General features: G+C 44.0%; 1 protein-coding gene across 1 annotated transcript in view; it reads left to right on the top strand.

Moving 5' to 3' along the window:
* musk (muscle, skeletal, receptor tyrosine kinase) overlaps positions 1-26,530 on the top strand; it is a 148,850-nt gene that overhangs the window by 29,048 nt on the left and 93,272 nt on the right. Inside the window, exons 6-7 of the mRNA XM_078529184.1 lie at positions 17,356-17,480; positions 20,976-21,135. Of these exons, the coding sequence (XP_078385310.1) occupies positions 17,356-17,480; positions 20,976-21,135 (285 nt within the window). The remainder of the gene's footprint in view (positions 1-17,355; positions 17,481-20,975; positions 21,136-26,530) is intronic.

The raw sequence follows: 26,530 nt of genomic DNA, 5'->3' as shown, positions 1-26,530 counted from the left end.
AAGATTGATGCACGTGTGCTGTGAATGCTGCAACTAATACAGTGAACACAACTTATTGGGAGGCTTCTTAATAGATGCTCTTTCCCACTCAAAGCTACAATTCTTTCCTCTATGCAAAAATAGGAGGTGGATTTGCATAAAGGAGGCATTTTTCTCACTACATGGATTCCTCCCAATAAGAAGGCTTTTGCTACACAATAAAGATTGTTGCAGCTTCTATAATTTGGAGGTCATGTGGCGCAGTGGGTATTGCCCCTGCCTCTGAGCCACAAGCTTTGGGTTCGAGTCCCACCGCAGGACTTGATGGCCAAGGAGGTTGTATTCATAACATGGCCAAACAGGTTCATTGTCGACCTGCAAATCCTTTCAGTACAATGGCAGGCGGTAAGATTGGGAGAGATTCCTGGTCAGCCGTGTGATGGAAAGAAAATTGGAGCCTCTACCATCACTATCCATAGCTCCAGACTGCAACAAGCCTTTAAAAGTGCATGTTGCCATAGCAACTTGGACTCCCTGGTTTAATGTAAGCCACCTCCACCACAGCTTCTATAAGCATTGAGTTTGTTGTCTCCTGCTGCTGTTGAATGTGGTGTGCTGTTTGCAAGGAAGACTGTAAACATTTATGGGCTCTCTATGGCTTATGCATGCCTAGATATGTCTTGTTCATATTCTTGTGTATTCATTGTAAGCAATATCTTTATTTTAGATGCCCTCATCTTCCTCTCTCTCTACCATGTTCTGCATTGGTAGAGGCACTAGTGCATTCCATGTGTTGTTTCTTAAAAAAGTACAAAATAATTGTTCTTGGTGGATTAGATCAGCTCACTCATTGCATATAGATATGGATGTCCAAAACATTTCACTCATTTTGTTACAGCTACCTGACAGCACAAATTTAAAGGAATTATATAAAATTTGCAGCACAGAAACAGGCCATTCAGCCCAACTGGTCCATGCTAGTATTTCTGCTCCAACCAGGCCACTGCCCACCCCACTTCACCCAGTCCTATCAGCATATCCTTCTATTCCTTTCTCCCTCATGTGTTTATCCAGCTTCCCCTTAAATGTCTCTATACTATTCTCCTCAGCACTCCCTGTGGTAGCGAGTTCCACATTCTCACCACTCTCTGGGTAAAGAAGTTTCTCCTGAATTTTCTACTGGATTTGTTAGTGACCATTTTGTATTTACAGCCCATAGCTTCGATCTCCCCTACAAGTGGAAACATCTTCCATACCCCTAGCCTATCTGACCCCTTCATAGTTTTAAAGACCTCTTTCAGGTCACTTCTCCTATCTTCTCTTATTCTAGAGAAACAGCATTCGGTAAAACAGCACAGGGAGGACAGTTGACAACACTGTTCCAATAGCTGGCTTACTCCAAAATGTTTAATGGTTGCTGCACCCATTTAGAGTAACGTCTTATGATTATGGAGCACGCTTTAATGCTTTCTGAAAATTGTAAACCAAAAGAAATCATTGAGGAATTGAATACACAAAGTGGCTGAATATGCTAAATTGCTGCATTCAATCTGATGTATCTAACCATGTCGCAGTAAATGGGACATTAGTCCAGTTATGGGACAGCAACCTTAACATGAAAAAGAAAAGGGATCAAAAAGGTGCAGCATGTTGGAACACTAACCCACAGCATCGTAGAATTGAAGGCTGCAGCCAGAATATCAGGAAAGACCTCTTCACATGAACATTAATCAATGTGAGAATATGTTTCTTGATAGATTCAAGACAAAATCCTTGGAAACATTTAAGAACCAATTGGATGTTACAATGGGGGAACATTAGGATCTCTCTGGATGGGTGAATTAAGATGGGCTGAATAGCCTTTCTCATCTGTAATTGTCTTGTGATTGAAGCCTCCATTAACATAATCACTCTGTTTTCATGCATCTTTCTTATTTTTTTCATTAAACCAACCCTTCTTACTGACTTGGCTGGTGAAAGCTTCAGGCTCTTCGTGTTAAAACGACTAACTAGAATAGTTCACTTTGCAAGTTCTCACTTCACAGAGGATAAACTGTGAACTCTTGGGTGCCCCTCATACATCTGCTCCTGCCTATCTTTTCTGGACACACATCACAGCTTCATGTTGTCGTCGTAACCATCTTATGCAGTCAGTTCCGATATTCCTACCGCACCATAATTCTGTACTGTCACAGTGACCTCAGGAAACTCATCCCTACAGTTTTTACCATTCACAGACATCCAACCACCCTCTCAGTGCCCTCACTGCTTACATCTGCAAATGGAAGTGAATACACTTCACGTTGCAGACAACTGATGCATGTGGAAGATCCCATTCCCCGAGGAATTTGGGACAGCAGGCCCAGAGGGGGATAACTCTAAACCACAATGCGTGCATGGATTGGGGTCAGATGGGGTGTTAACACTTTAGAATTCTCAAACTGGACCCCAATCCGCCTTCAACCCTCCCACTTTTGGTGTTAAAGGAAGTGGGCCGGTGGGGTGGGAAACCAATCAGCTCCCAGGAGGTTGGTTGGCCATTTAACTATTAGTGTGAGGTTGTGTATCTCACATTGAACCTGGCTTCCAGGTTTAACCCTAGTCATTCACGTTTCCCAAGCCTCAAGAAACCCAGCAAATAAACTGAGGTGAGGACTGCATTGTGGAAAAAAGAAGTGTCTTTATGGAACTGCTTATGGGCCAAGAGCGGCAGGAGTGCTTTCCCCCAGCCTACCCACCTTACCTTCCTCTCTGTCCACCATCGGATGCCCAACCTGCCATTAGACCACCCTCTCCCTGACCAAAATCTCGATACCCCCACTCCTCCCTCACAATCGAAACACACTGGAATTGGGGGTTGAATCCTCCCCAGTTTTGGATGACCCCCCCCCGAACCCTCACCACCCCAGCCATAGGCATCGGACACACCCCAGGATTGGTACCGTCTCCCCAAGGCCGGAACTGGCAACCCCCCAACCACATGCTCCCATTAATGTAGCAGACCCTCTTTCTGCTCCTCAGCCTCCTCTGGAGTTTTCTGCACCCCGGGGAGGAGCCATCTCTGTCAATCAGGCTGGCTTCTGGTTAAGGAACCTTCTGGAGAAGAAAAGTCACATGCTTTGGAGTCAAATTTCCTCCAACGCCCATAGCACCGCACCCCCTCCCCCCGCCCCCCCCAATTCACCAAACCAACTCCTGTAAATATCAGGGCCATTGACAAAGGAATAGGAATACTTGACCTCTCCTAATATTGGATGTTTCCTTATGGCAACATCCCAATCTCAATAAGTCAGCAGCATTGCATGAAAAGGACATACCCAAGGTGATTGACAATTGGTATATCCTTGAGTGAACACATCTAAACTGCCATCAACCATCTCTGCAAGTCCTCATACAGCTGTATGTATATAGCTGTAGATGTGGTGTTCTTCTGTCTTACTTCAGCTACCATGAGGCGTAGACCTGGAAAATTCAGTGGCAGTATTGTGACAGAGCACATAGCTCCACTGTATTGCATTCACGCTGTGATGATGAACGAAGTTGGTGCTTTGGAGCAGTTTTGAGGATAACTACCCTCTAAACAGCCTCATTAGAGAACCATCTCCACTCCAGCAACCATCGAGCAGAGGCTTGGCTTCTGTGCTGCTCAGCCACATCCCTACACCTTGAGTTTCCGATCCCTATCTCTTAGGTGTCTGTATTTTCAGTGTGGCAAAGGCAGGATGCAGATTAAAGGGGAGGTGGTGGTGTAGTGGTGATGTCACTAGACTAGTAACCCCAAGGCCCAAGCTAATACTATGGGGACACAGGTTCAAATCCCACCATGGCAATGGGCAGAATTAAAATTTAATTAATAAATCTGGAATTGAAATCTAGTCTCAGTATTGGTGACCATGACAACTACCATCAATTGCTGTGTTAAAAAAAAATTTGGTTCACTAAAGGTGTGGACATGAAGGGCTGAATGGCCTTCTGCATTGTAACAACTCTCTGAAATTTGCCACCCTTACCCGGTCTGGCCTACATGTGACTCCAGACCCACAGCAATGTGGTTGACTCTTAACTGCCCTCTGAAATGGCCTAGCAAGCCACTCAGTTCAAGGGTAATTAGGGATAGGCAACAAATGCTGGCCTTGCCAGCGATGCCTAAGAATAAAAAAAAATCACTTGAGGCTGTCTAGCAGCTTTCAAAATTTTTATATCTAGCCAATACTGATGGGATAGGTGACACTCCCTTTTAATTATCCCCATCCCCTTAAACTTTATTTATTTACAATTTTACACTCCCACAACTAGTATGATTCCCTTCCACACCTCAGACCGACATTGCCTCCTGGTCCAGCCAAACCTCGATTTTAAAATTTTCACCCTTGTTCTCACGTCCTCCACGGCCTCACCCCTCCCTATCTCTGCAATCTCCTCCAGTCCCACAACCCCTCCGAGATCCCTGCGATTCCACAACTCTGGCCTCTACCTTATCCCCGACATCCAGTGTTCCTCTGTTGGTGGAGAAGGTCGTGCTTGATCAGTCTACATCCATTTGATTCAGTCAAAAACTTGCTAATAGCCATTCTAGCAAAAACCACATCAAAGGAACAAAGCCTAGGTGATTGTTTCTAATTTTGTTTCCCACAACAATGACAACATCACTTAATTGACTGTAAAGTGCTTAGGGAACATCCTGAGGTGATGATGTGTGTTATATAAATGCTTTAAGTTGAACCATAGCAATTCAAACCTCTTAATTCAGAAATAAAAATAGAAGATCGCTAGTCAGCCCACATTCGTTTCTTTAAATTCTTTGCTGGGATGTGGGCATCGTTGGCAAGGCCCATCCCTGCATTTGATGCCCATCCCTAATTGCCCTTGGACTGAGTGGCTTATGAGGCCATGTCAGAGTCAACCACATTGCTGTGGATCTGGAGCCACATGTAAATCCAATAAGGGCGGCAGATTTCCTTCTCTAAAGGGCATCAGGGATCCAGATGGACTTTCACCATTACCGAGACTAGCTTGCAATTCCAGGTTTTATTAATCAAATTTAAATTCCATCAGCTGCAGTGGGATTTGAACCCGTGCCTCCCTCCCCCATCACTAGACCTTTAGCCTGGATCTCTGGATTACTCGTGTAGTGACATTATCACCACAATTACCATCCCCCCTGGAGAAAAAAAAACATTCAGCCTGAAGATACGGCATCAGTTCTGAAGAAATGTATAAATAATCAGCTCTTAGTTAAGTCCTAACTCAGTCGAGCTTACAACCCAAAGCAAAACTAATCTTATCTCCAACATTTTCTTGTGATACACCTTGACATTACCAAAAAAAGAACCCAAAATCTGGCCTCTTTCCCTCCAAGCCTAAAAAACCTCAACAGAAAATGCCCTTCCCACCCCACCTATCACATCGCGGCTCCATTATGAACTGGGAAATGTGCCTTTTTAACGTCTGCAAGTCGAGTTTGACATCTAACCTTTTAGCCTTATCTCCCAGACCTTTAGTTCTGTGGGTTTTGTGATGAAAATGATTCCCCAGCGAAGTCATTTGTCAAGCTCTATTCATGGTGCAGTTGAATATAGCAGAGCAAATCATTGACCCCGAGATATACAGGAAGTTGGGAAGGATGAGGGGAGTATGGTTGGGGGTTGGGGTTTGTGGGGAGGAAACGGGAGATCCCAAGATGCCGGGTTTAACAGCTGGACCTCATCATAATTTCCTTGTCCTGCTTCCCGTCCAGCAGACGGCAAAATTTATCGACTGGCCAACTGTCAGCCGGAAAAGTAGTAGCAGGAGGGCCTCGGGGGAGGGGGATGTTCCCCAGCAACTGTGGCCACTGCGCAGAGCAGAGGTTGGGACTTGAGAGGGGGGCGGGGGGCGTCTCCAATAGTGAGGGTGTTTGGTTCTTTGAGGTTCGGCGTTGCTCAGATAGCAGCTCTTTTGCCTCTGAATCACAAGGTTCGTGTTCAAATCGCGCTCCAGAGCTCGACCACAGGAATTGAGGCTGTCGCTCTGTGTGGGAATGCTGCTGTTATTGGAAGTATCACCTTTTGGGTGAAACTTTAAACTGAGGCTCCATCCGCTTGCTTGAGTGGATGTAAAAGATCCCACGGCACCTATTTCAAAGAAGAGCAGAGGTATTCTTCCCGGTGTCTTGGCCAACATTTATCCTTCAATCAACACCACAAAAAAACAGATTATCCGGCCATGAGCACATTACTGCTTGTGGGAGCTTGCTGTGTACAAATTCGCTGCCATGTTGCCTACATTACAACAGTGACTACGCTTCTAAAAGCACAGGTTTGGTTGTAAAGCGCTTTGGGACATCTGGAGTTTGTGGAAAGCGCTACATAAATGCAAGTCTTTCTTTTTTCTTTCTTTGAGGGGCCCAGGCGGGGCAGCAGGGGTCGGGTGGGGGGGTCGGGAGGGAGCACTCTTGTTTCTTCTGGCCCACAAGCAGTGCTGGAGAAAGCCCTTGTATTCTGAAAACAACAATTCCCGCTCCCATTTCTCTCCAGGGCTTTCTCTCCTTGGGAAAACCCGGCTGGTGACTGTTAAACTTTAATCAGGTCTCCAGTCCCCGATTTAAAAGCGTTAATGAAGGGTCCTGCCTTCTCAAGATGGGGCCTAGATAAGTCAGCCAAGCCCACCCCTTGATGTAAAGAAACAGCATAAGTGATGAGTGCATAAATGTCTGACTGGGAACAATTTTTTAGGGTTTGAACCCCACCCATCATGGGGGTGTGTGGGTGGTGGTTAATATCGAGGTCATCATTAACACACGCTCGCTAACATTGCTCTCAATGCGCTCAGTGCGCTCAAGAGCGCAGGCCTGACTCAGGCAACCTCCCCCGCCCGACCCACACAGGGAGCGCTTCCGGGCGCGCATTACGCTGGGTGGGCCTTGATTGGCCCACCCACGTAAAATGGCGGTGCGCACCCAATCGGGGGGGCCGATCGGGTTCACGCTCGCTCCCGCCAGCACAACCTCTCCCAACAGGGGGAAAATTCAGCCCACTGAGATTTTCCAGCACTTGCTGTTTTTATATCATATACACAAGGGTTTTTAACAACTGTGCAACATGCTAGCAGCTCCCTGACATCACCAACCCAGGGCATCAGTTCCCCCCCCAACATTCTGCATCTATCCCAAATCCATTGTGAGTGTTGGCACTTGCAGGTGTCAGCAGACGACAGTCCGATCTCCAGTGTGCACTGTAGTTATAGATGAATTACTGTTAAGATAGTAGACGAGAGTGTGTGATCTATTGTTCCACTTACAGACTTGCATATTGTTCCTGTGGTTTGATTAACAGCATTGATTCTAGTGCCAGCTGTTATCTCTATTTATTCTGCCACACTGGAAGGTTTCCTTATTTTAACGTGTTTCTTGTTTCTTTGTGGTGATAGAAGGAAATGAAACTCAGCAAGACATAAAAGGTATCCTCAACTCCTCCACTACAAATGTATCTTGTAAAACTAGAATGTCATGTTGTGTGTAGCCCTCTTAAATGAATTAGGATATTGTTCACCCGGGGCAATCACTTTAAGAAATTCCCATTTCTAGATCTAAGAATCGTCCAAAAATTGGACGTTCCAAATAAATGAGAAAAGGCAAAACCAGAAGGACACTGGAGCAGAGAGAGACCCTCACTGAGCACAGTGAACGCAAGAATTAGGAGCAGGAGTAGGCCATTCGGCCCCTCAAGCCTGCTCCACCATTTGAAAAGATCAAGGCTGATCTGATTGTGGCCTCAACTCCACTTTCCTGTCTACCCCCCATAACCCTGGACTCCCCTATCGATCAAAAATCTGTCAAACTCAGCCTTGAACATATTCAGTGACCCAGCCTCCACTGCGGTCTGGGGAAGAGAATTCCAAAGACTAACGAACCTCTGAGAGAAGAAATTTCTCTGAAAAATTACAGGAAATGGTGACATACCTGCCACTGATAGCTTTACCCATTATTGTTTTTTACACACACTTGCCAACAAGGAAACTTATTGATAGGAACAGGATGGGAAGTCTTGTGGGGAGGTGGGTAGCGTCCCTAACCCTGGGTCCCTAGCTCTGGGTTCGAGTCCCACTCTGGGACTTGACGACCATGGAAGGTGTGTTCATAACTTGGTTGATTATCAGCCTGTAAATCCTCCCAACATGCCCATGGCTGGAGGCAAGGGTGGGAGAATCTCCTAATCAGCCAGAACTGTGTGGTAGCTGCAGCACAGCAGCCTCCCCGTTATTAAAAGGCTGCACTCTATGAAATTGTCCTCCTCGCTTCGAGGGGCTACCAGAGAGGGAGACATAGGAACAGGAGGAGGCCATTTAGCCCTCATCCTTGTTCCACCCTTCACTTCAGTCACGAATGATCTATAAGTTTCCCTATCTCTTGCGTAACTAAAATCAATCTCAGTTTTGAATTGTTTTAATTGCCTCAATAGCTTTTTTTTGGAGGAGCGAGTTCCAGATTTCCACTGCCCTTCATGTGAGAATATTCTTCCTGATATCCCCTGTGAATCTGGACTCCCCTCCCCAGAGGAAATAGTTTCTCTCTATCTATCCAATCCAATTCTTTAATCATCTTCACTTCAATTAGATTATCTTCTATAGTCATGGGAATACAAACACAGTGTATACAACCTGTGCTCATAATTAACCCTTTTATCCCCAGTATCATTCTGGATTCACTGGCAAGGCCAATATCTCCTTCCTGAGTTGTCATCCCCAGTGCTCCAGATACACTTGGTCACCAGTTAGACAGTCACTAATTTATCACTGAGCTTTCAGGGGTTCTGATGGTGGGAACGGAACCTGTAACAGGGAAGTGGAGAAATATTTGAAAAAGAATAATTAAAAGAAGTGTTTTAACAGTAAATGTTAGCATTTGCTTCAAGGCACATCCAATATGTATAGAACATACACGTGTCCGCACTGGGGCACTGGTTTATCAGAGAATCATAGAGCGATACAGCGTACGCCATTCAGCCCATTGAGCCTGTGCTGGCTCTTTGAAAGAGCTATCCAATTAGTCCCACTCCCCTGTCCTTCCCCCATAGCCCTGCAAGTCTTACCATTTCGAGTATACATTCAATTCTCTTTTTGATAGTTTTTATTGAATCTGCTTCCACCGCTTTTTCAAGCAGTGCGTTCCAGATCACAACAACTTACTGTGTAAAAAATAAATTCTCCTCATTTCTCCTCTGGTTCCTTTGCCAATTAACTTAAACTCTTCCATCAGCTTCCTGACCCCCAGCCCCAGCCCCCGACCCCTCTGCCGCTGAAAACAGTTTGTCCGTATTTACTGTATCAAAACCATCATTAATGTGGAACACTTTTATTAAATCTCCTCTTATCCTTCTCCGCTCTTGTGAGATAATTGATATCAAAGATATGCTTATTACTCGGGATATCTGGGTGTCTGCCATCGGAGTTACCTAGATATTTGCTTCTGGTTGACGGCTTACCTCAGCTGTTTCACTTCCATAGACACAGAAATGAAACATTTACTTAAAAATATGTGAACTATAAAAGGTTCTAAATTCTAGCCATGGAATGAACGATTTTCCCAGAGTATGGACAGATAAATGAGGGTGTGTCATGCTGCACCACCCTAACCATCAGCTTCTCGGTTTGGGTCACTCACATGAGCTTAATTAGATGTCAGTGACAGAAGGCAGGACCCGCCAGATACATAGTTACAGATGCAATGTGGCTGCCTGAAATTATACTCCTTTCAATGGGACAAAATAAATTACAAGGTCCCCTGCTCAGACCGTAGTCTTGTGGAAACAATGGGTTTGGGGGGATATTTAAAATGATGTCTTTGTTGACTTAATAGTAGGTTGAGAACATTTAACAGAAATAAAAAGAAAGGGTGCTCATTTTATCTTTTCAAGGAATAGAACGTGTTAATCATACTGTGTAATGCCCACCACAGTTGCATTGCAGGAACAGAATGGGGGGTTAAGGGGAACAGCAGGAGAAAACAACAACTTGGATTTATTGCTGAATAGAGAGACATGCTGTTAAAGCTTTTCGTCTTGCACGCATCAGGACAAACGCAAGAATGCCAAATTTCAAAGGGAACAATAACTTATACCATAGGAGAAAAGGAAGCTGATTGGTTGGCAAGTCAACCCTGACTGAGCCATTGCCATGGAGAAAGCAACAGGGAACTAGCACTGTACTGGGGGTTCAGGGGGGAATTGCAGAGAGTGGGATCTAAGCCACCAATGAAGGAGCAAAAGGGAGGAGATGATGCAGAGGTACACAAGAGTTGGAGAGGGAGGCTTGTAAGGATGGAAGAGTTTAGGGAGATGGGGACAAACAAGGCAACAGAGGAATTTAAACCCGAGGATGATGATTTTAAATTTGACATATTCAGTCAATGTGGATAGAAAGATATGAGCAGCATAATTTTGGATGAGCTGAAGCTTACTGAGGATGATGGTGGGAAGCAGCCAGCAGTAGTGCACTAGAGCAATCAAGTCCATCTACATCAAAGATGGAAATGAAGATCCCAGGAGAAGATGGGGCTGAGATAGCAACATAAGCAGGTGGTGGAGAGAATATGGTTCAAAAGGTTAACTTGGAGTCAAACAAGAAGCCGAGGTTGCAAATAGTTCAGCCTGGAATAATGGTCACGGGGGGAATGGATTAGGTAGCAGATGAAGTTTGTGGTGGGGCAGGGAGGGTGCCTTCCATGAATTAATGCTTTAAAAGTCTGAATAGTTCAGATGGAACAATCAAGCTTTGACCACAGTCAGATTCTCAATCAGATTCAGATCTGAAGTAAACCGGGTTGGATTATTATAGGGTATTTGGAAAAGGACCAATTTAAGCTCTTCCATGTGAGTTGGTGAAAACCTATTGGTGAATCCACATAGGGCTGTACTCTGCTGTTTTCTGTGTCCCACCACTGTTCACCCAGATGTGCAGTACTTGTGCACTTACTGTCATTCATTGCTTGCCTGACTATGACTAAGTGCTATCTGACACTTGAGCCAATGTCAGGCAATGAATCCGCATATCCATAGTGACCTGCCGGAGTGAAGATATAAACTCCCTGGCAGTGGGGGAGTACGTGTTAGGGTTGCCAACTCTTGTTCGATGTATTCCTGGAGATTTCACCACATGACCTCGGGTCTCTAATTGCTTCACCCTCACACTCCATTGGTTGCCCGACACATCCAATCCTGCGGCACCCTGCTTTCTCGTGGCCAATTGGAAAGCAAGCAGACGTTTGACTACCTGATTGGATGATTCTTGACATCCCTTTTTGCCCATGTCCAATATCTTTATAATGAAAAAAATGAAAGCATTCTTAGAAAATTGAAAATGCTGCTTTTTTTAATTAATGCTTCATAGCATCAATCTTTCACTTGCTGGAGATTCCAAGACAATTCCAAAGGGCTATAAATCCAAGTCTACATCCAATACTCAGCACATGTGGGATCTGTCAGTCCAAAGATGTGTCAATGTCAACATTCTCCAAGTAAAGCTCAAACTTCACCCGTTGCCTAGTATAATAAGGATCAAAACTGAGACATCAGTTTCATGAACCCATGTATTTACAAACTCAGTTCCTAGGGCTGAAATCAATCCATACCTCCCTTCTCCACAGGGAATAACTGAACCCCTTTTTATTCTTAACATTAGACACAAGACTTGGCAATAGCAGAGATACTAACCAAGTACTTTGCATCAGTCTTCATTCTTGATGATGGGCAACTAACAGTATTAAACATTGCTGGTAGCAATACAGTTGTTAATGTTAAAATAGAGGAGGATAAGTCTTTTGGAAAGAATTAGGAACATTGAAATAAATTGGGCTGGATGATATCCGCTAGATATTTTTTCCCCCAAACGTACGGTCAAACAATAGGAAACCTGGCATCTATCTTCAGCTGGTGTTCCATCTACCAAACATAAGAAATCACCAAGGAGCAAATTGCATTAGCACCTCAGACTTCAGTTTTCCAAATTCTCTCCTAGGCTGGTCACAGGTTGGAGATTAATCACTCATTCCCATCAATGGGTCAGTTGCTAAATGTGCCACTCTCTATGTTTGTGAGAAGTAGAGAGCCAGAAGGACTCTGGTACAGTCTTAAATTACAGTGTTAAATTGGCTAGTCTCAGTTCAGAAAGTTTGCAAGACCCTAAAACTGGCCTCTGTGTCCACAAGCTAGGGATAGTGCAAAATCTACTAGGGTTGGGACTCTTCATCACTGCCAATGTACATATGTTGACATTGGGAGAGAGTTGGCTCAAGCTACAATGCTCTCACTCTTTGTTTTAAAGGCTTCCACTACCTGTCTAGCTTCCCACAGGGACTTTTTCAGTAAAATACCACGAACCATTTGGAAATATATAGCAGCATGAGTCAGTGCCCTCAGGAAATGGGAGGAGAAAGTTCAATGCAAGTCAAACAGATCAAAGTTCATCCATTTAATTATAGACGGCGATGGACAATCTTTTTATAATTCCCACATGCTCCTTACACACTGTTACCAGGGAATTCTGAGATGCACAGCAGAAACCAGTAAATCTCCAAATAAAGGGCAGCTCCCTTCGCACAGGACACCCTCAAAGTTGGAATGGGAGAAGAGAAGATAAATAAATGGAGGGAGAGACCATTGGGAGGACCGGCCAGGTCAGTAGGAGCAATGGCGGGCGCCCAGGAGTGGAATGAATGCTCAGGCTCTCTCGGAATGACAGAGGGAGACAAACAAGGGAGGAACGGAAAACAATGGAAACAAATGTATCTTGAGTTTGTCATTGTTTCAGTGGCAGATAAGCAGCAGTGCCTCAAGTACTTGGCCCTTGGGAGACGGTGCAGTGAAGATTTTGTGGATTGTTGGGACTGAAACTATGTTGTTGCTGTTCCAAAGTACAAAACAAAGCTTGAACTTTTAAGGACTGCAACTTAAGCAGAAACAATATCTGATTTGCATGAGGAATGTTTATGATGTAATCCAAAGGGGGTGCCAAAGGACATTTTGTTTATTTCACTTTGATTATGTCTATTCCATCCGACATCCACACCCTTCAAAACTGCTGGTTCAAAGTCAAGTTCACCCTTCATGTCAGGATGATCCTGGGTCATGTGCGAAACCCAAACCTTGGATCAAGTATTTTTGTCAGTTTATTGAAAAGCCCAGATGAAGGGTAAGCCCCTCAGTGCAGGACATTGCCAAAGTTGGAAAGAGTACAAGAAAAAGTAGATAAATGAACAAGTAGTGGCTCGTTGATGCTAAGCTTTGGGATTTGAACCCATGAAGATTAAAAGGGGACAAAAAGACAGAGAAGTAATGAGTTGCACAGTCTGGAGATTCTGGGAAAGAGTGAATGTTGCCTGGACTGGAGAATTTTAATTCTGAGGAATGTTTGGATAGGCAAGGGTTGTTTTCTTTGGGACAGTGGAGGCTGAGAGTGGAAGATTCCAAGGCTGAGACCAAATTAAAGTGTATAAAATTCTGGGGGTTCTATTTAGAGTGGACAGGGAAAACTTATTCTCTTTGGTTGAGGGGTCCATAACAAGGGGGGTATAGATTTAACTTAAGAGGTTGGAGGTTTAGAGGGGATTCAAGGGGAAATCTTTTCACTCAGAGGGTGATCAGGATCTGGAACTCACTTCCTGACAGGGTGGTAGAGGCAGAAACTCTCATAATGTTTAAAAAGTACTTAGAGATGCATTTGAAATACCGCAACCTACAAGGCTATGGACCAAGAACTGGAAAGTGGGATGAAGGTGGCTGGCTACTTGTTGGCTAGCACGGACACTATGGGCTGAATGGCTGCCCTCCGTGCTGTAAATTCCTTTTATTTTAATGAATGGTTTAAGAGGCAGCGTAAGAATTCTTGAACCTTAAATTCTTGAGTAGTAAGGGACTCCTTCCTGCAAATTTGAATACAGAGCAAAGATCTATTCCCTCTATCGTGTTCATCCACCTCCAGAAGTCATAGATTAAAATCATTGGCAAAAGATCTAGAGAGGAGATGCAGAAATTTCTTTCTACTCGTGAGTTCTCAGGATTTGGAACGCTCAGCCTGAAAAGGTGGTGGAGGCCGATTCTATAAACAATTTCAACAGGGAATTGAACTTGAGGATGAGGGACTTACAGGATAATGGACAATAGGTTGGGTTGTGTGACTTAGCACAGCTGCTCATTCAAAGAGCCAACACAAACATGACGGGATGAATGACCTCCTTCTGCACTCTTATGTTTTTATAATTCTATGAATATTAACATATTTAGCCAGAAAGCCACTTCACGGTGTCACCATCTCTGTAATCCCCAGCCTCACAACTAGGTTCAGATTGTCCAAATTCTTCCCAAACAAACCTCTAAGCCTGCAGACAGGGAAGAGCTTTATCCTGTCAGATTTGAACTTCGAGGTGGATGGTGTCTGTAGCCCATTGTGCAACTAAATATCCCTCCCCCAAACCACAGCCCTCACCATCCCCTCGCCCTCTCAGAATGGCATTTAGTATAAGACAACCAGCCCTTTGGCCCCTCTGAATGGCCAACTAACACTACCAGTTGCACACAATCTACCATAACCTGCCCAGTTTAAAGTGACTGCCAGTACAGAGTCCCATTATCAAGCGATTGGAGGGCAGTGAGAGTGCTTCATACATTTTACTATTTGACGAGCAGTTGACCATTAAAAGTTTGGGGTTCTTAATTGTGATTACCCTTTAAGGAAGATAGTATTGTGCTTATTCATACTTTAGACATCATGAGGGAGCTCCACTCTATTTATTAAAGTCATACAGAAACTCTTTTACATTGCCAGGTGAGGGGCACGTGCATGTGGAGCTAAGCGAAGATCTATTTGTGCCAGCTATTCAATCCCTTCTAATGATTTTTCCAACTGCTGGCACACAGGGTTAAATCAGTCAGCTACAGGTGAAAAAATAGTTTAAAAACGTAATTCTTCAGAATGCTGGAGTTAAGGGATGCAGTATGTAGGCTCACTTATTCCACTTGCCTGGATGAGTGCAGCTCCAACAACACTCAAGAAGCTCGACACCATCCAGGACAAAGCAGCCCGCTGGATTGGCACCACATCCGCAACCTTCAACATCCACCAATGACGCACAGTGACAGCAGTGTGTACCATCTACAAGATGCACTACAGCAACTCACCAAGGCCCCTTTAACAGCACCTTCCAACCTTCCAAACCCACGACCTCTACCACCTAGAAGGACAAGGGCAGCAGCCGCATGGAAACTTTACCACCTGGAAGTTCTCCTCCAGGTCACACACCATCCTGACTTGGAAATATATCGCCGTTCCTTCACTGTTGTTGGGTCAAAATCCTAGAACTCCCTCCCTGACAGTACTGTGGATGTACTGACACTATGTGAACTGCAGTGATTCAAGAAAGGCAGCTCACCACCACCTTCTCAAGGGCAATTAGGGATGGCAAGAAATTCTGGCCTGGCCAGTGATGCCCACATCCCATGAAAGAATAAAAATAAAAAAAACATGCAAGTGCCTGCCTACCCATGACACAGACTTGGGTTCCATTTGATTAGGAACATTTAGCAATCAGATTAGGAAACCTGATAATGTGGCTGAGAATGACATTTGCTACAGCGCCATATAGGCCCTTAAAATATAGTCACATTTCCCACAACAAAATAATTAGCCATAGAATGAAGGGTTGATATTCCCATTCAGACATTTAGTGAGATCCTGTGAAATTACACTAACTACTGTTTTAATGAAAGAATCAGTGAGCTGGATTTTACTACTGCAAATCGGGTGGGCCACACCATCCGCCCCCCTCAACCCCCCCCACCCCCACTCAAACGTAAAATACGCCACTATGACGTCACGTCTGAAATACACATCATCACGCCAGTCTCCGATGTTACGCAAGGTGAGCAGGCACTTAAATCGGAAGCTCGCCCGCCATTTTTAAATAAACAATTAGCAAGCTATTGAGCTTGTTAAAAAGCCAATTGTGTGGGGGGGATTTTTTTTTGTTGCTCACTGCATTTTTTGGGCATTGGATGGAATAAAGTTTGGGAGTGTTTTACGCCAGGCATGCCGAGGTGGCACAAGGGTGGAAAAAAAAGCCCACCACCGGGACCGTGTCTGAATGTAGAAGATTCTGCTGGTGAAGTTGGAGGCGTCTGTATGTTTTTGGGTTAATTTTTTGACTTTTTTGAGCCGTCAATAAAAAATAAAGATAGATTGAGAGAGCAGGGGGCCCTTTAAATTTCTAGATATGACCAACTTCCTGTTTGCGGCATAACCCTTCTGAGGTCAATGACGTCCCGGCCTAGATTCCCGATTGGGTGTGGAGTCACCCCTTTGCTCCTCTAATTGGCCGCCTTCCAGCTGGACAGCCACTGATTGGCTGTCCGACGCTTGCTTCAATGGCAGGGGTGGGAACAAGTGGACCACTCACTTTCAGCTCCACCTTCCTCACCCCGTTGAGAACGTTAAAATCCAGCCCAATGTCTCCACTAAAGTAGACAGGGGAATGATATATGAAAGTAAGAACTAAAAATACCCCAAATACAACTGTAAGCGGTTTGAGTTTATTAAAGGGTGGCAGCTGTGGCTCACTGGGCATCACTCTCACGTCTATGTCAGAACTTTGTGGGTCCAAGTCCCACTGTAGAGACTTGAACACAAAAATCAAGGCTCCTAGTGCAGTATTGAGGGAGTGCTGCACTGTCAGAGGTGCTGTCTTTCCGATGAAACATTAAACCAAGACCCTGTCTGCCCTCTCAGGTGGATGTTAAAGATCCCATACCACTGTTCCAACAAAGAGCAGGGGAATGTGTCCTGGTCAATATTTATCCCTCAACCAACATCAAAAAAACAGTAAAAGCAAAATATTGCAGTTGCTGGAGATCTAAAATAAAACAGAAAGTGCTGGAAAAACTCGGAGGGTCTGGGAGCATCTGTGGAGGGAGAAACAGAGTTAACATTTTGAGTCCAACATGTCTTTTACGCCAATGCTCTAAAGAAGTGTCATATTGGACATGAAACGTTAACTCTGTTTCTCTCTCCACAGATGTTGCCAGACGTGCTGAGTTTTGCCAGCATTTTCTGTTTTATATATAAAAAAACACATTATCAGTTCATTATCACATTGCTGTTTGAGGGAGCTGGTTGTGCACAAATTGGCTGCTGTGTTTCCTACGTTACAAAAGTAGCTACCCTTAAAAAGTACTGCAGGGCATCCTGAGGTTGTGAAAGGTGCTATATAAATGCAAGTTCTTTCTTTCATAAAGACAAAAACGTAATAAAATTAAGCACTCTCCAGAATAATGAGGTGGTAAAAGTCATTGCTTGAGTGACAGATTTTTTAATGCTAGTGGTATTCTCTATGTCTCTTTTGTTTCTTCCTAGTCCCTGCCAGAATTGTGAAGGCTCCTACATCGCAGAATGTCAGCTTTGGTTCTGAGGTGAATCTAGAATGCACAGCCACAGGCTTCCCTATTCCTACAATCAAGTGGTTGGAGAACGGAAAAGCTGTGAGTGTGTTTCATACGTTTTTCGATTAGACAACTGTGAAATTGGGAGACAGTGGCATATTGATAAAGTCACCGGACTAGTAATCGCAGAGCCCCAGGCTAATGCTCTAGGGGGCACGGGTTCAAATCCCACCACTGCAGCGAATGGAATTTAAGTTCAATTAATAAAATCTGGAATTGAAAGCTAGTCTGAGTAATGGTGACTGTGAAACTATCAATTGTCATAAAGACCCATCTGGTTCACTAATGTCCTTTAGGGAAGGAAATCTGCTGTCCTTACCCAGTCTAGCCTACATGTCAAAGTGGTCGACTCTTAACTGCTCCAAAGGGCAATTAGGGATGGGTAACAACTGCCGGCCTTGCAAACGATGTCCATGTCCAAAAAAATGCTCGTGATTCTCAATTGCATTAACCCGTTAAGGAAGCTAGCGTTGTGTTCATGCATCAGGCAGAGAATGAGAACAAGGGAGCACTGCACAGAATGTCTTGGACGTAACAGTTGTTTTAACATTATGCATTGTCATTGAGATTTTTGCAGTGGGGAGTTATATAGGAAGGTGGATACAGATATAACAGCAGCTTTCAAAAGGGGATTGGATAGATACTTGATGGAAAAAAAATTGTATGAATATGGGGAAAGAGCAGGGGAATGGGAATAACTGGGATTGCACTTTGAAAGAACTGGCTCAGACCTGACGGGTCAAATCGCTTCTTCCTGCCTTGTACCTTTGTGTGATTCTATATCTGGTTTTTGAGTGGAGGTCTTTTGGCGTAGGGGGAAGCGTCCCTGCCTCTGAGCCAGAAGCTCTGGGTTCGAGTCTCTCTCCAGGACCTGATGGCGGAGGAAGGTGTGTTCAAAACGTGGCAAATCTCTCCAACACACATCGGTATGGCAGGCGGTAAGAGCGGCAGAGATTCCTGGTCAGCCATGTGATTGAAGGTGTTGAAGCCGCTACCATCACTGTGCACAGCTCTAAACTACAACATGAGTGTAAAAGTGCAGATCGCCACAGCAACTCGCACTCCCTGAGTGAACAGCAACACACTAACACCACCACCATCATATCTAGTTTTAAAGTCTGCAACGTTAGTCAATCCCCCCATGATGTTGCATACACAGGCAAGAGAGGGGCAATTTTCAACTGCTAGTTATCCATTTCTCAGTGTAAAACAAATGGATGTCAATTCAAAAATTGGGGTGGGTCTGGCCTAGGGGAGAGACATGGGATGTAGGCAGGGTCAGGGGAAAACCATAGTATCTTCATTGATTCCCAGGCCCCACTAGGAGTGATCCACTGAGCCTCACTAGGAAAGTTGAAATCTTCTCCCCCATCCCCATTCCGTGAGTAATTGCTGAGCTGCTGCCCCTCCCAACCACTTAACTGAGCATGGAGGAATTGCTCCTTCAATACCAGGCAATGGCCTTTCCTCTGGCCCCCATTCTTCTCCAGCTTGCTCACTCTATCCCAGGCAGCTTTTTAAACAAATTCTTCGATGGGACGTCAGCATCGCTGGCTGGGTGGGACTGGGCCCATCCTGGATTGCCCTCGAGAGGGTGGTGTGCAGGGTTGCAATGGGGCCTATCCAGTTGAAGCCTGGGAGTTTAAATCTTCCTGGGGTCTCACACAGCTCCTCCCAGAGTTAAATTTCAGGCGAGTGGTAAACAGCAATTTGAAAAGCAGAGAAGGATGGCGGGATTCTGGCTACCGAGATGGATAGCTCAAGTCAGGGAATCTTCTGAGTCGATGGATCCCGCCTTGGCAAAAGTACCCTGGAACATGCAATTTTAGCTTGATTTACAAATTTTACTATCAATCTCAGATTTAAAATTAATAACAGACCCAGCCATTTGTGAAAAAGATTTCCAAACTTCTACCATCCTTTATTTCCTACATTACAACACTTTGAAAGTACTTCATTGGCTATAAAGTGCTTTGAGATGCCTAATGATCACATAAAGCACTATATAGTAAATCTTTCCTTTTCCTTTTGTTTGTATAAGTGTTTCCTAATTTCACGCCTGAAAAGTCTAGCTTTAGTTCTTAGTCCTTCTCAACCAGTGGAAATACTTTCTCTCTGTTACTGCAACCAGCCCCACCCACCGTCCGCAAACCCCAATCAGTTCCACTTAATATCTTGAAAAATTTGATCAAATAACCCTTAAACTTCTGAATTCCAGGGAATACAATCCTAGTTTGTTCAACCTCTCCTTGTAATTTAACCTTTGCAGTCCAGATATCATTCTGGTATATCTACACTTCTCTCCTTCCATGGGCATGTTTAACATAATTAACCCTCCATGCTGTTATATTTGATACATTGGCAACTTTGGACATTCTCTTCCCTTTCTCTGGTGTCTTTGTGTTGATGATTCTTTCTGTTTCCTTCTCTTCTGTCTTACTACTGTTCCCTCCCCCTAATGCTTCTTCTTGCTTCTTTCTCCGTCGATTCCTTCTGTGAACACAGAAGCCACCAACTCCATTGGGTTGGGAGTTGTACGGGAAGAAAATGGCCTTCCCATTCACTCCCTCAATCACTTGTACTTGCACTTTTATGTCCCGTGACCTTTCACCTTCACTGACCCCTCCTACTGTGAAGTTCTTAGAACAGAAGCAGTTATATATTCAGCCCGAGACATTTAGAATTATAACTGCATGAACTGTTAAACATGGATCCATTATTATCTCTTCCTAGCAGACTCCTTCTGCTGGTACATGTGTGTGTATGATAGCTTCAAGTGGACAAATGCACATTGCAATTTTCAATACACTACACCAACCAATCCTTCACATCCATCACCTCTTTCTCCAAATCTTCCCCTTTGAACAATCCCATATCCTCCTTCTACCCCATGCTCCACTGTTGCTCAGTCATTCTTAACCTTCCATCTATTCCTCAGAGTCCCACTCACTTCTCCCCAAGGGTTAGTACCAAGAGGCTGAAATAAGATTCCCCCTCTTTCCCTTATCCGTTTCCCTCAAAGGGGCTTTGCTAACTTTCAAAAATCTGCCAGTTTTTTTTTAAGAAATAAAAAAAAACAGGATGAAGGAAGGATAAAAATGAACAATTACCTTTCTCTCCAGTAAGCTCTTTCTTACTTGCTCTTTCTAACTGTCTGGTGCTGTTAGTACTTAAAATGTCCCAGGAGCATGTGATTAGTGTCGATCTCAGCAGAGGTGGAGATAATTCTCTCACTCTCCCTGTTTAAAACATTTCTAAAATCCTAAATCACAAAATGAAAGCTCCGATGAATATTCAGAACCCTGGTATTTTCACTCTTAGTCACGCTCCTTCTCATTAAGAAAAAAAATCACCTCATGTATATTTTACCTCAGTTAAGTTTTTCTAAAGCTCTTGCCCTGTTTTCCAGGGAATGGCTCCATCAGTAAGTTTCAAGTAGTTTGTAAACACTTCTGCATCCAGCTTCTCAACCTAGTGTTTTTTTTGGGCAAAATGTATTGTGTAAATCTGGTTTTTCCTTTGTGTTTTCTCCAGGTCCCCAGGGTCTTGATGGAGAATCACATTAAGGGGGAGTTGATGGAGTCTAGACTGCGTGTGCATGTTACCAGGCCTTCGCTTTTCACCTGTTTGACCACAAACAAGCACAATGAGAGAAGTACAACAGCAAAAGCCACTGCTACACTTGACATCATTGGTAAGTCAGCAATGCTATTAAAGTAGGAATACGTGCCTCCCTGTTTTGTTTTAACTATTTTCCCAAGTGGAGTATATTGATGAGCATTATGACTAGACTCTCCACGCTAGGACACTCACGCGCTGCGTGGACATTTTGGTAAATTAAAAACACACTCGTCAGTTTTCATCCACAAGAGAGAGCAAATCTGACAACATAGCCATGCCTGGTATTTCCTACTGATGGTGAGCGTCCATGACAGCAGCCTGCATTTATAAATCGGCCCTTAGCACACAGCCCTTTAATAGGGAAATCCATTAAAGAATGAACAACAGGATACGTCATCGGCCTGGAGCATGCAGTCGAGTGCTGGACCGAGCCAGAGAGTTGGATGCTGGCCCGGAGCAGGGAGTCAAATACTGCCAATCTTGTCTGAATTTGGGTGGCATGACTGGAAAGATTTTTGGACAAGGCAGGAAGTGAGGCTCACCACTGCTCCCTATTGAGACCACAGTGGACTATTCCAAACAGCCTATCACATACAAATAACAGCTGGCGAGGGCAGAGTGTAATATGCGTTGGCTGGGTGTGAGTAGAGGCTCTGTGTTGGAAGCTGCACCTCTGGCCTTTTTCCTTCCTGTCTTCCCCGCTTACCATCATTTTGGAGGTGCTCCCTCCCCAACAGCACTGAGGCTTTTAGTCTCTGAAGCAACTTTGACCTCCCTCTCTTCAGTGAGAATCCCAGCAGGAACCCACTGTATGTACAGCATGAGGTCTGACCCAGCTCCCTGCCAGAACTCGACAACTGGCTGGAGACCCCTGGTACAGGTACTACCCCACACTGCTGGGAGGGTAAAGGGGGAGAACAGGTGCCATCTGAAAAGCAGTGTAAGCACAGGCCTGTGAAGAGATTGTCAGAGAACCTTGTTGACATTTAACAATGGAAAAATCCTGAAGAAGGGCAATATATTGGCTGCATATAGTAAGAGCACAAATCCCTGCCTGAATGGAGATGGTGGGGTAATTATACCCCACCCATCATGTCTGGAGACTGCATTGCTGTAAGCCCCTGCGATTGATTTTACACATGTCATTTCTATTATGCGACTATCCCCCATCACTGTACTGAAGGCATAATGCTGCTTTTAGCACGTGACTTGTGTTGTTGTTGTTTGGGTCATGAGTCAGAGGCATTAGTTTTAGTTTTTAACAGTTCGATAAAGTGTTGAAAAAATTTTTATGACGTGTCTCCTCATGTGAAACAGTCACATGATCTGGGACATGTGCATTAATTTCAATGAAAAATTTTGAAAACATTTAAAATCATTCATGAAACCTCATCCCGCCTGTGGATGAGGTTCCAGGAAAAATGCGAAGGCCACCTGGGCTCTTCGCCTGCCCGTCAACCTTAAGGCTGGACGAGCAGCTCCATTAATTATTTTAATTGTTAGTTAAATGGCCTGAATAGGCCTTTGACAGTTCAGTGGGCGCGCAGCTGGCTAGGCTGCACAGCCACCGAACTGAAAATCTAAATGACGCGCGGTGACATTGTGACGCATGCCCAACATCACCCCGAATAATTTTATGCCTTGGCGACTGGGCCCCACACCCACTCACTGAACCAAAGATTCTCCCCTCAGTTTGTTGTAGTTTGGGTTGTGAGTCAGACACTCAGTTTACTGTAGTTTGATCGTGAGGCAGAGACTCAGTTTACTGTAGTTTGATCATGAGTCAGAGACTCAGTTTACTGTAGTTTGGGTTGTGAGTCAGAGACTCAGTTTACTGTAGTTTGATCGTGAGGCAGAGACTCAGTTTACTGTAGTTTGATCATGAGTCAGAGACTCAGTTTACTGTAGTTTGTTCATGAGTCAGAGACTCAGTTTACTGTAGTTTGGGTCGTGAGTCAGAGGCTCAGTTTACTGTAGTTTGGGTCGTGAGTCAGAGACTCAGTTTGCTCTTGGTTGGGTCATGAGTCAGAGACATCTGGCTCCTCCCCCACCTCCACTGATTGGCTGACACAGTCAATATTCACTCTGAAAATAATACTATCCTTTATAAATAATGGGGAGAGGCCGAGAAAACGTTGTTTGTGTCCTTAGCTGAGAGAATGAAATGAAGTATTACAGCTGGTAAAGATTACATCTAAATTGAGTATGGCCAATGTCAGTCGTTTTTCCATTGTGTTGGCAGCCTCATTAACCTTACCTCATATTTGGCACTAATTCGTGCTAATGGCCATTAATTCATCACCTTTCCTTGGAGACAGACTAAGGATGTGTGTTTACAAAGGAAAACTTACACTGATAGAGAGTGTTTTCCTGAGAATCAGATTTTAACCATTCTGGGCCTGACTAAGCATGAGAATTGCATCCAAATTATGAATCTACACTACATTGTACTAAACAGAATTTACAGCACAGAAACAGGCTATTCGGCACACGCTGGCGTTCACGCTCCACATGAGTCTTCATCCACCCCTCTTCATCTCACCCTATCAGCATATCCTTCTATTCCTTTCTCCTTCATGTGTTTATGCAGCTTCCCCTTAAATGCATCTATACTATTCACCTCAACCACTCCCTGTGGTAGCGAGTTCCACATTCTCACCACTCTCTGGGTAAAGAAGTTTCTCCTGAATTCCTGATTGGATTTATTAGTGACTCTCTTATACTTATAACCCCATGTTCCACAAGTGGAAAAATCTTCCCTACGTTTACCCTATCAACTCCACTCAATCTTAAATACTTCTTTCGGGCCACCCCCATCATGTTCAAACTTTCCTCATGTCTTTTAACAGTGGGCGTGGCCTAAATGGCCAATGTTTGAGGCCTGATTCCTGCTCCAAAAAAAAAATCCGTGGAAAAGTCGCTTTTTAAAAGTCGCTGAAGATTAAACACTTTGCCTTCCCCTCACTCTTACAGGAGTCTATATGCACGCCCCCACCCCAGCTCTGACAGATATCTACACCAAGATAAAAAGCAAAAAACTGCAGATGCTGGAAATCCAAAACAAAAATAAAAATACCTGGAAAAACTCAGCAGGTCTGACAGCATCTGCGGAGAGGAACACAGTTAACGTTTCGAGTCCGTATATCCACCACCCCACTTCCCAGTTTGGGAAATGTTGGTGTAGGCATGGAAAAGATTTTTCCCACTTGCGGGGGAGACCAGAACCATGGACCATAAATATAAGATAGTCCCTAATAATTCCATTCGGAAATTCAGGAGAAACTTCTTCAATGTGGAACTTGATTGGTTGAATTGCATGGACACCTTAGCGGGGAACTAAACAGATACATGAGTGAGAAAGGAATAGAAGGATCTGCAGACAGGGTTAGGTGAAATAGTGACCTCTATCATCTAGAAGGACAAGGGCAGCAGATGCATGGGAACGGCACCAACTGCAAGTTCCCCTCCAAGCCACACACCATCCTGACTTGGAAATATATCGCCGTTCCTTCACTGTCGCTGGGTCAAAGTCCTGAAACTCCCTCCCTAACAGCACTGTGGGTGTACCTACACCACATGGACTGCAGCGGTTCAAGAAGGCAGCTCACCACCACCTTCTCAAGGGCAACTAGGAATGGGCAACAAATGCTGGCCCAGCCAGTGATGCCCATATCCCCAAAAACAGGTTAAAATTTTTTTTTAGAAAGGACTCAAGAAGGCCCACCTCCACCTTTTCAGGACAACTAGGGATGGGCAGTGAATGCAACCTTCCCAACAGTGGCCACATCCTGAGGGGAAATCCATCATCTGAAAGGAAATAGAACATGAAATAAATTGGTCAAATTGGATGACTTGCAAAAGTGGACTGAAGGTTACTATTGTTGTTGGTGCTGAAGCAGCCTTGGCATTGACCGGGTCGAAAAATTGGGCAAAGGTCCATTTTACTGAGTCTCCACCCAATCTGCACAACATGCAAACACCCAGTAATGGTGAGATGACGCCTCCACGTTAATGTTATTTTTGTATAGTAATAGCTTGCTTATAATTAATTACATGCACAATATCAACAGCAACTTGTATTTAATGCAGTAAAATGACCAAATCACTTCACAGGAAGAAATAACAACAAACCTTAACACTGAGTCACATAAGGAGATATTGGGAAAGGTGACCAAAAGCTTAGTCAAGGAGGTCAGTCTTGACGAGCATCTTAAAAGAGGAAAGAGAGGTAAAGAGGTGGAGATGTTTAGGGAGGGTAATCCAGCCAGAGCTTATCAGGCTCCTAAAGATGTGGCCACCAACAGTGGAGCACTGGAAATGGAAGATGCACAAGAGACCAGAGATCCTGGAAGGTTGTGGAGGTGTTAGGGTTCTGCTATCATTACCCCTCAGGAAGGTAAATTTATTTAGTCAAACTTAACGTCAGTTTAAACTCTCAGCGAAAAAGATCTTTAATCATCAGAAGAGCTTAAGTTAGCTATGCTGATTATAACCTCAGTCTTAAGATAAAATTTCCTCTCTCCCAGGAATATTCAGGCTAAACAAAGAAAACGCAAGATAAAACATACACTTTACAGGTATATTATAACAGAACTGTCTCTCAAAGAGTTTCATCTCTCCCAGAACCTAAAATTCACTGTTATAGAATCCTAGAAGAGTTAGGATCTTGAGGCTTACAGCGTGAGTCTACACATTTTTATAATGGTTACTTAATAATACTTTTGGATTGAATTCTAATAATGCTTTGAATATTCTAGAGTGCAAATGCAAGATAAACTAATTCATCTATGTATAAATACAAGGTACAAATTTACTTAAAAGTAAATACAAACTTCAAATCCACTTGGAAAATAAAAGTAGGATATCCAAACAAATAACAACTAGCTTTTTATACTCACAATCAAAAGTATAAAGTATAGGTTTCTGCTGTTTGTATCAGTTTGAGAGGAAATCTATAAGGTCTCAACTCTTACAACTACGAAGGTCTGACTGCATTGCAGTTCTCACAGGTCTGACTAACTAGTTTACCCAAGTTTCTAATTTAAAGAAAATCTTTTGCCTTTGAATGACATGATTATTGTCTGTTTTACTATTAGATCTCTTTATCTGGGTAATTCTTGTGAAAAAAGCAAATACATGTCTTTCTGAAACAGAGCTGCAATTTTATCAGCTTAAGCATGGTTCCCTGTGTCTCTGTGTATGTGTTCAATTAATGTTGTATTCTCTGCCTTTTTGCAAAGGGTTTTTAGCTGATAATTTTTAACCCTTTCATGGACTGAGTCAAATCCTTAGCAGGAGGTTACAGAGATAGGGTAGGGCCAGAATCAGAGCAGCCGCCATATTTCTTCTGAGGGGAATTCTGCCTTTGCCACATCTTTCCCAAGAGAAACTCCAGAAGATGCCTTCAAGGATGGAGCAGACTACTTTCTTCCGGCAGCTGGTTCTCCTTCATTCCTCAGAGAATCAGT

This window comes from Cetorhinus maximus, chromosome 2 (genome assembly GCF_964194155.1).
Source record: "Cetorhinus maximus chromosome 2, sCetMax3.hap1.1, whole genome shotgun sequence".
Taxonomy (NCBI): Eukaryota; Metazoa; Chordata; class Chondrichthyes; order Lamniformes; family Cetorhinidae; genus Cetorhinus; species Cetorhinus maximus.
This window is presented reverse-complemented; position numbering and strand designations above follow the sequence as displayed.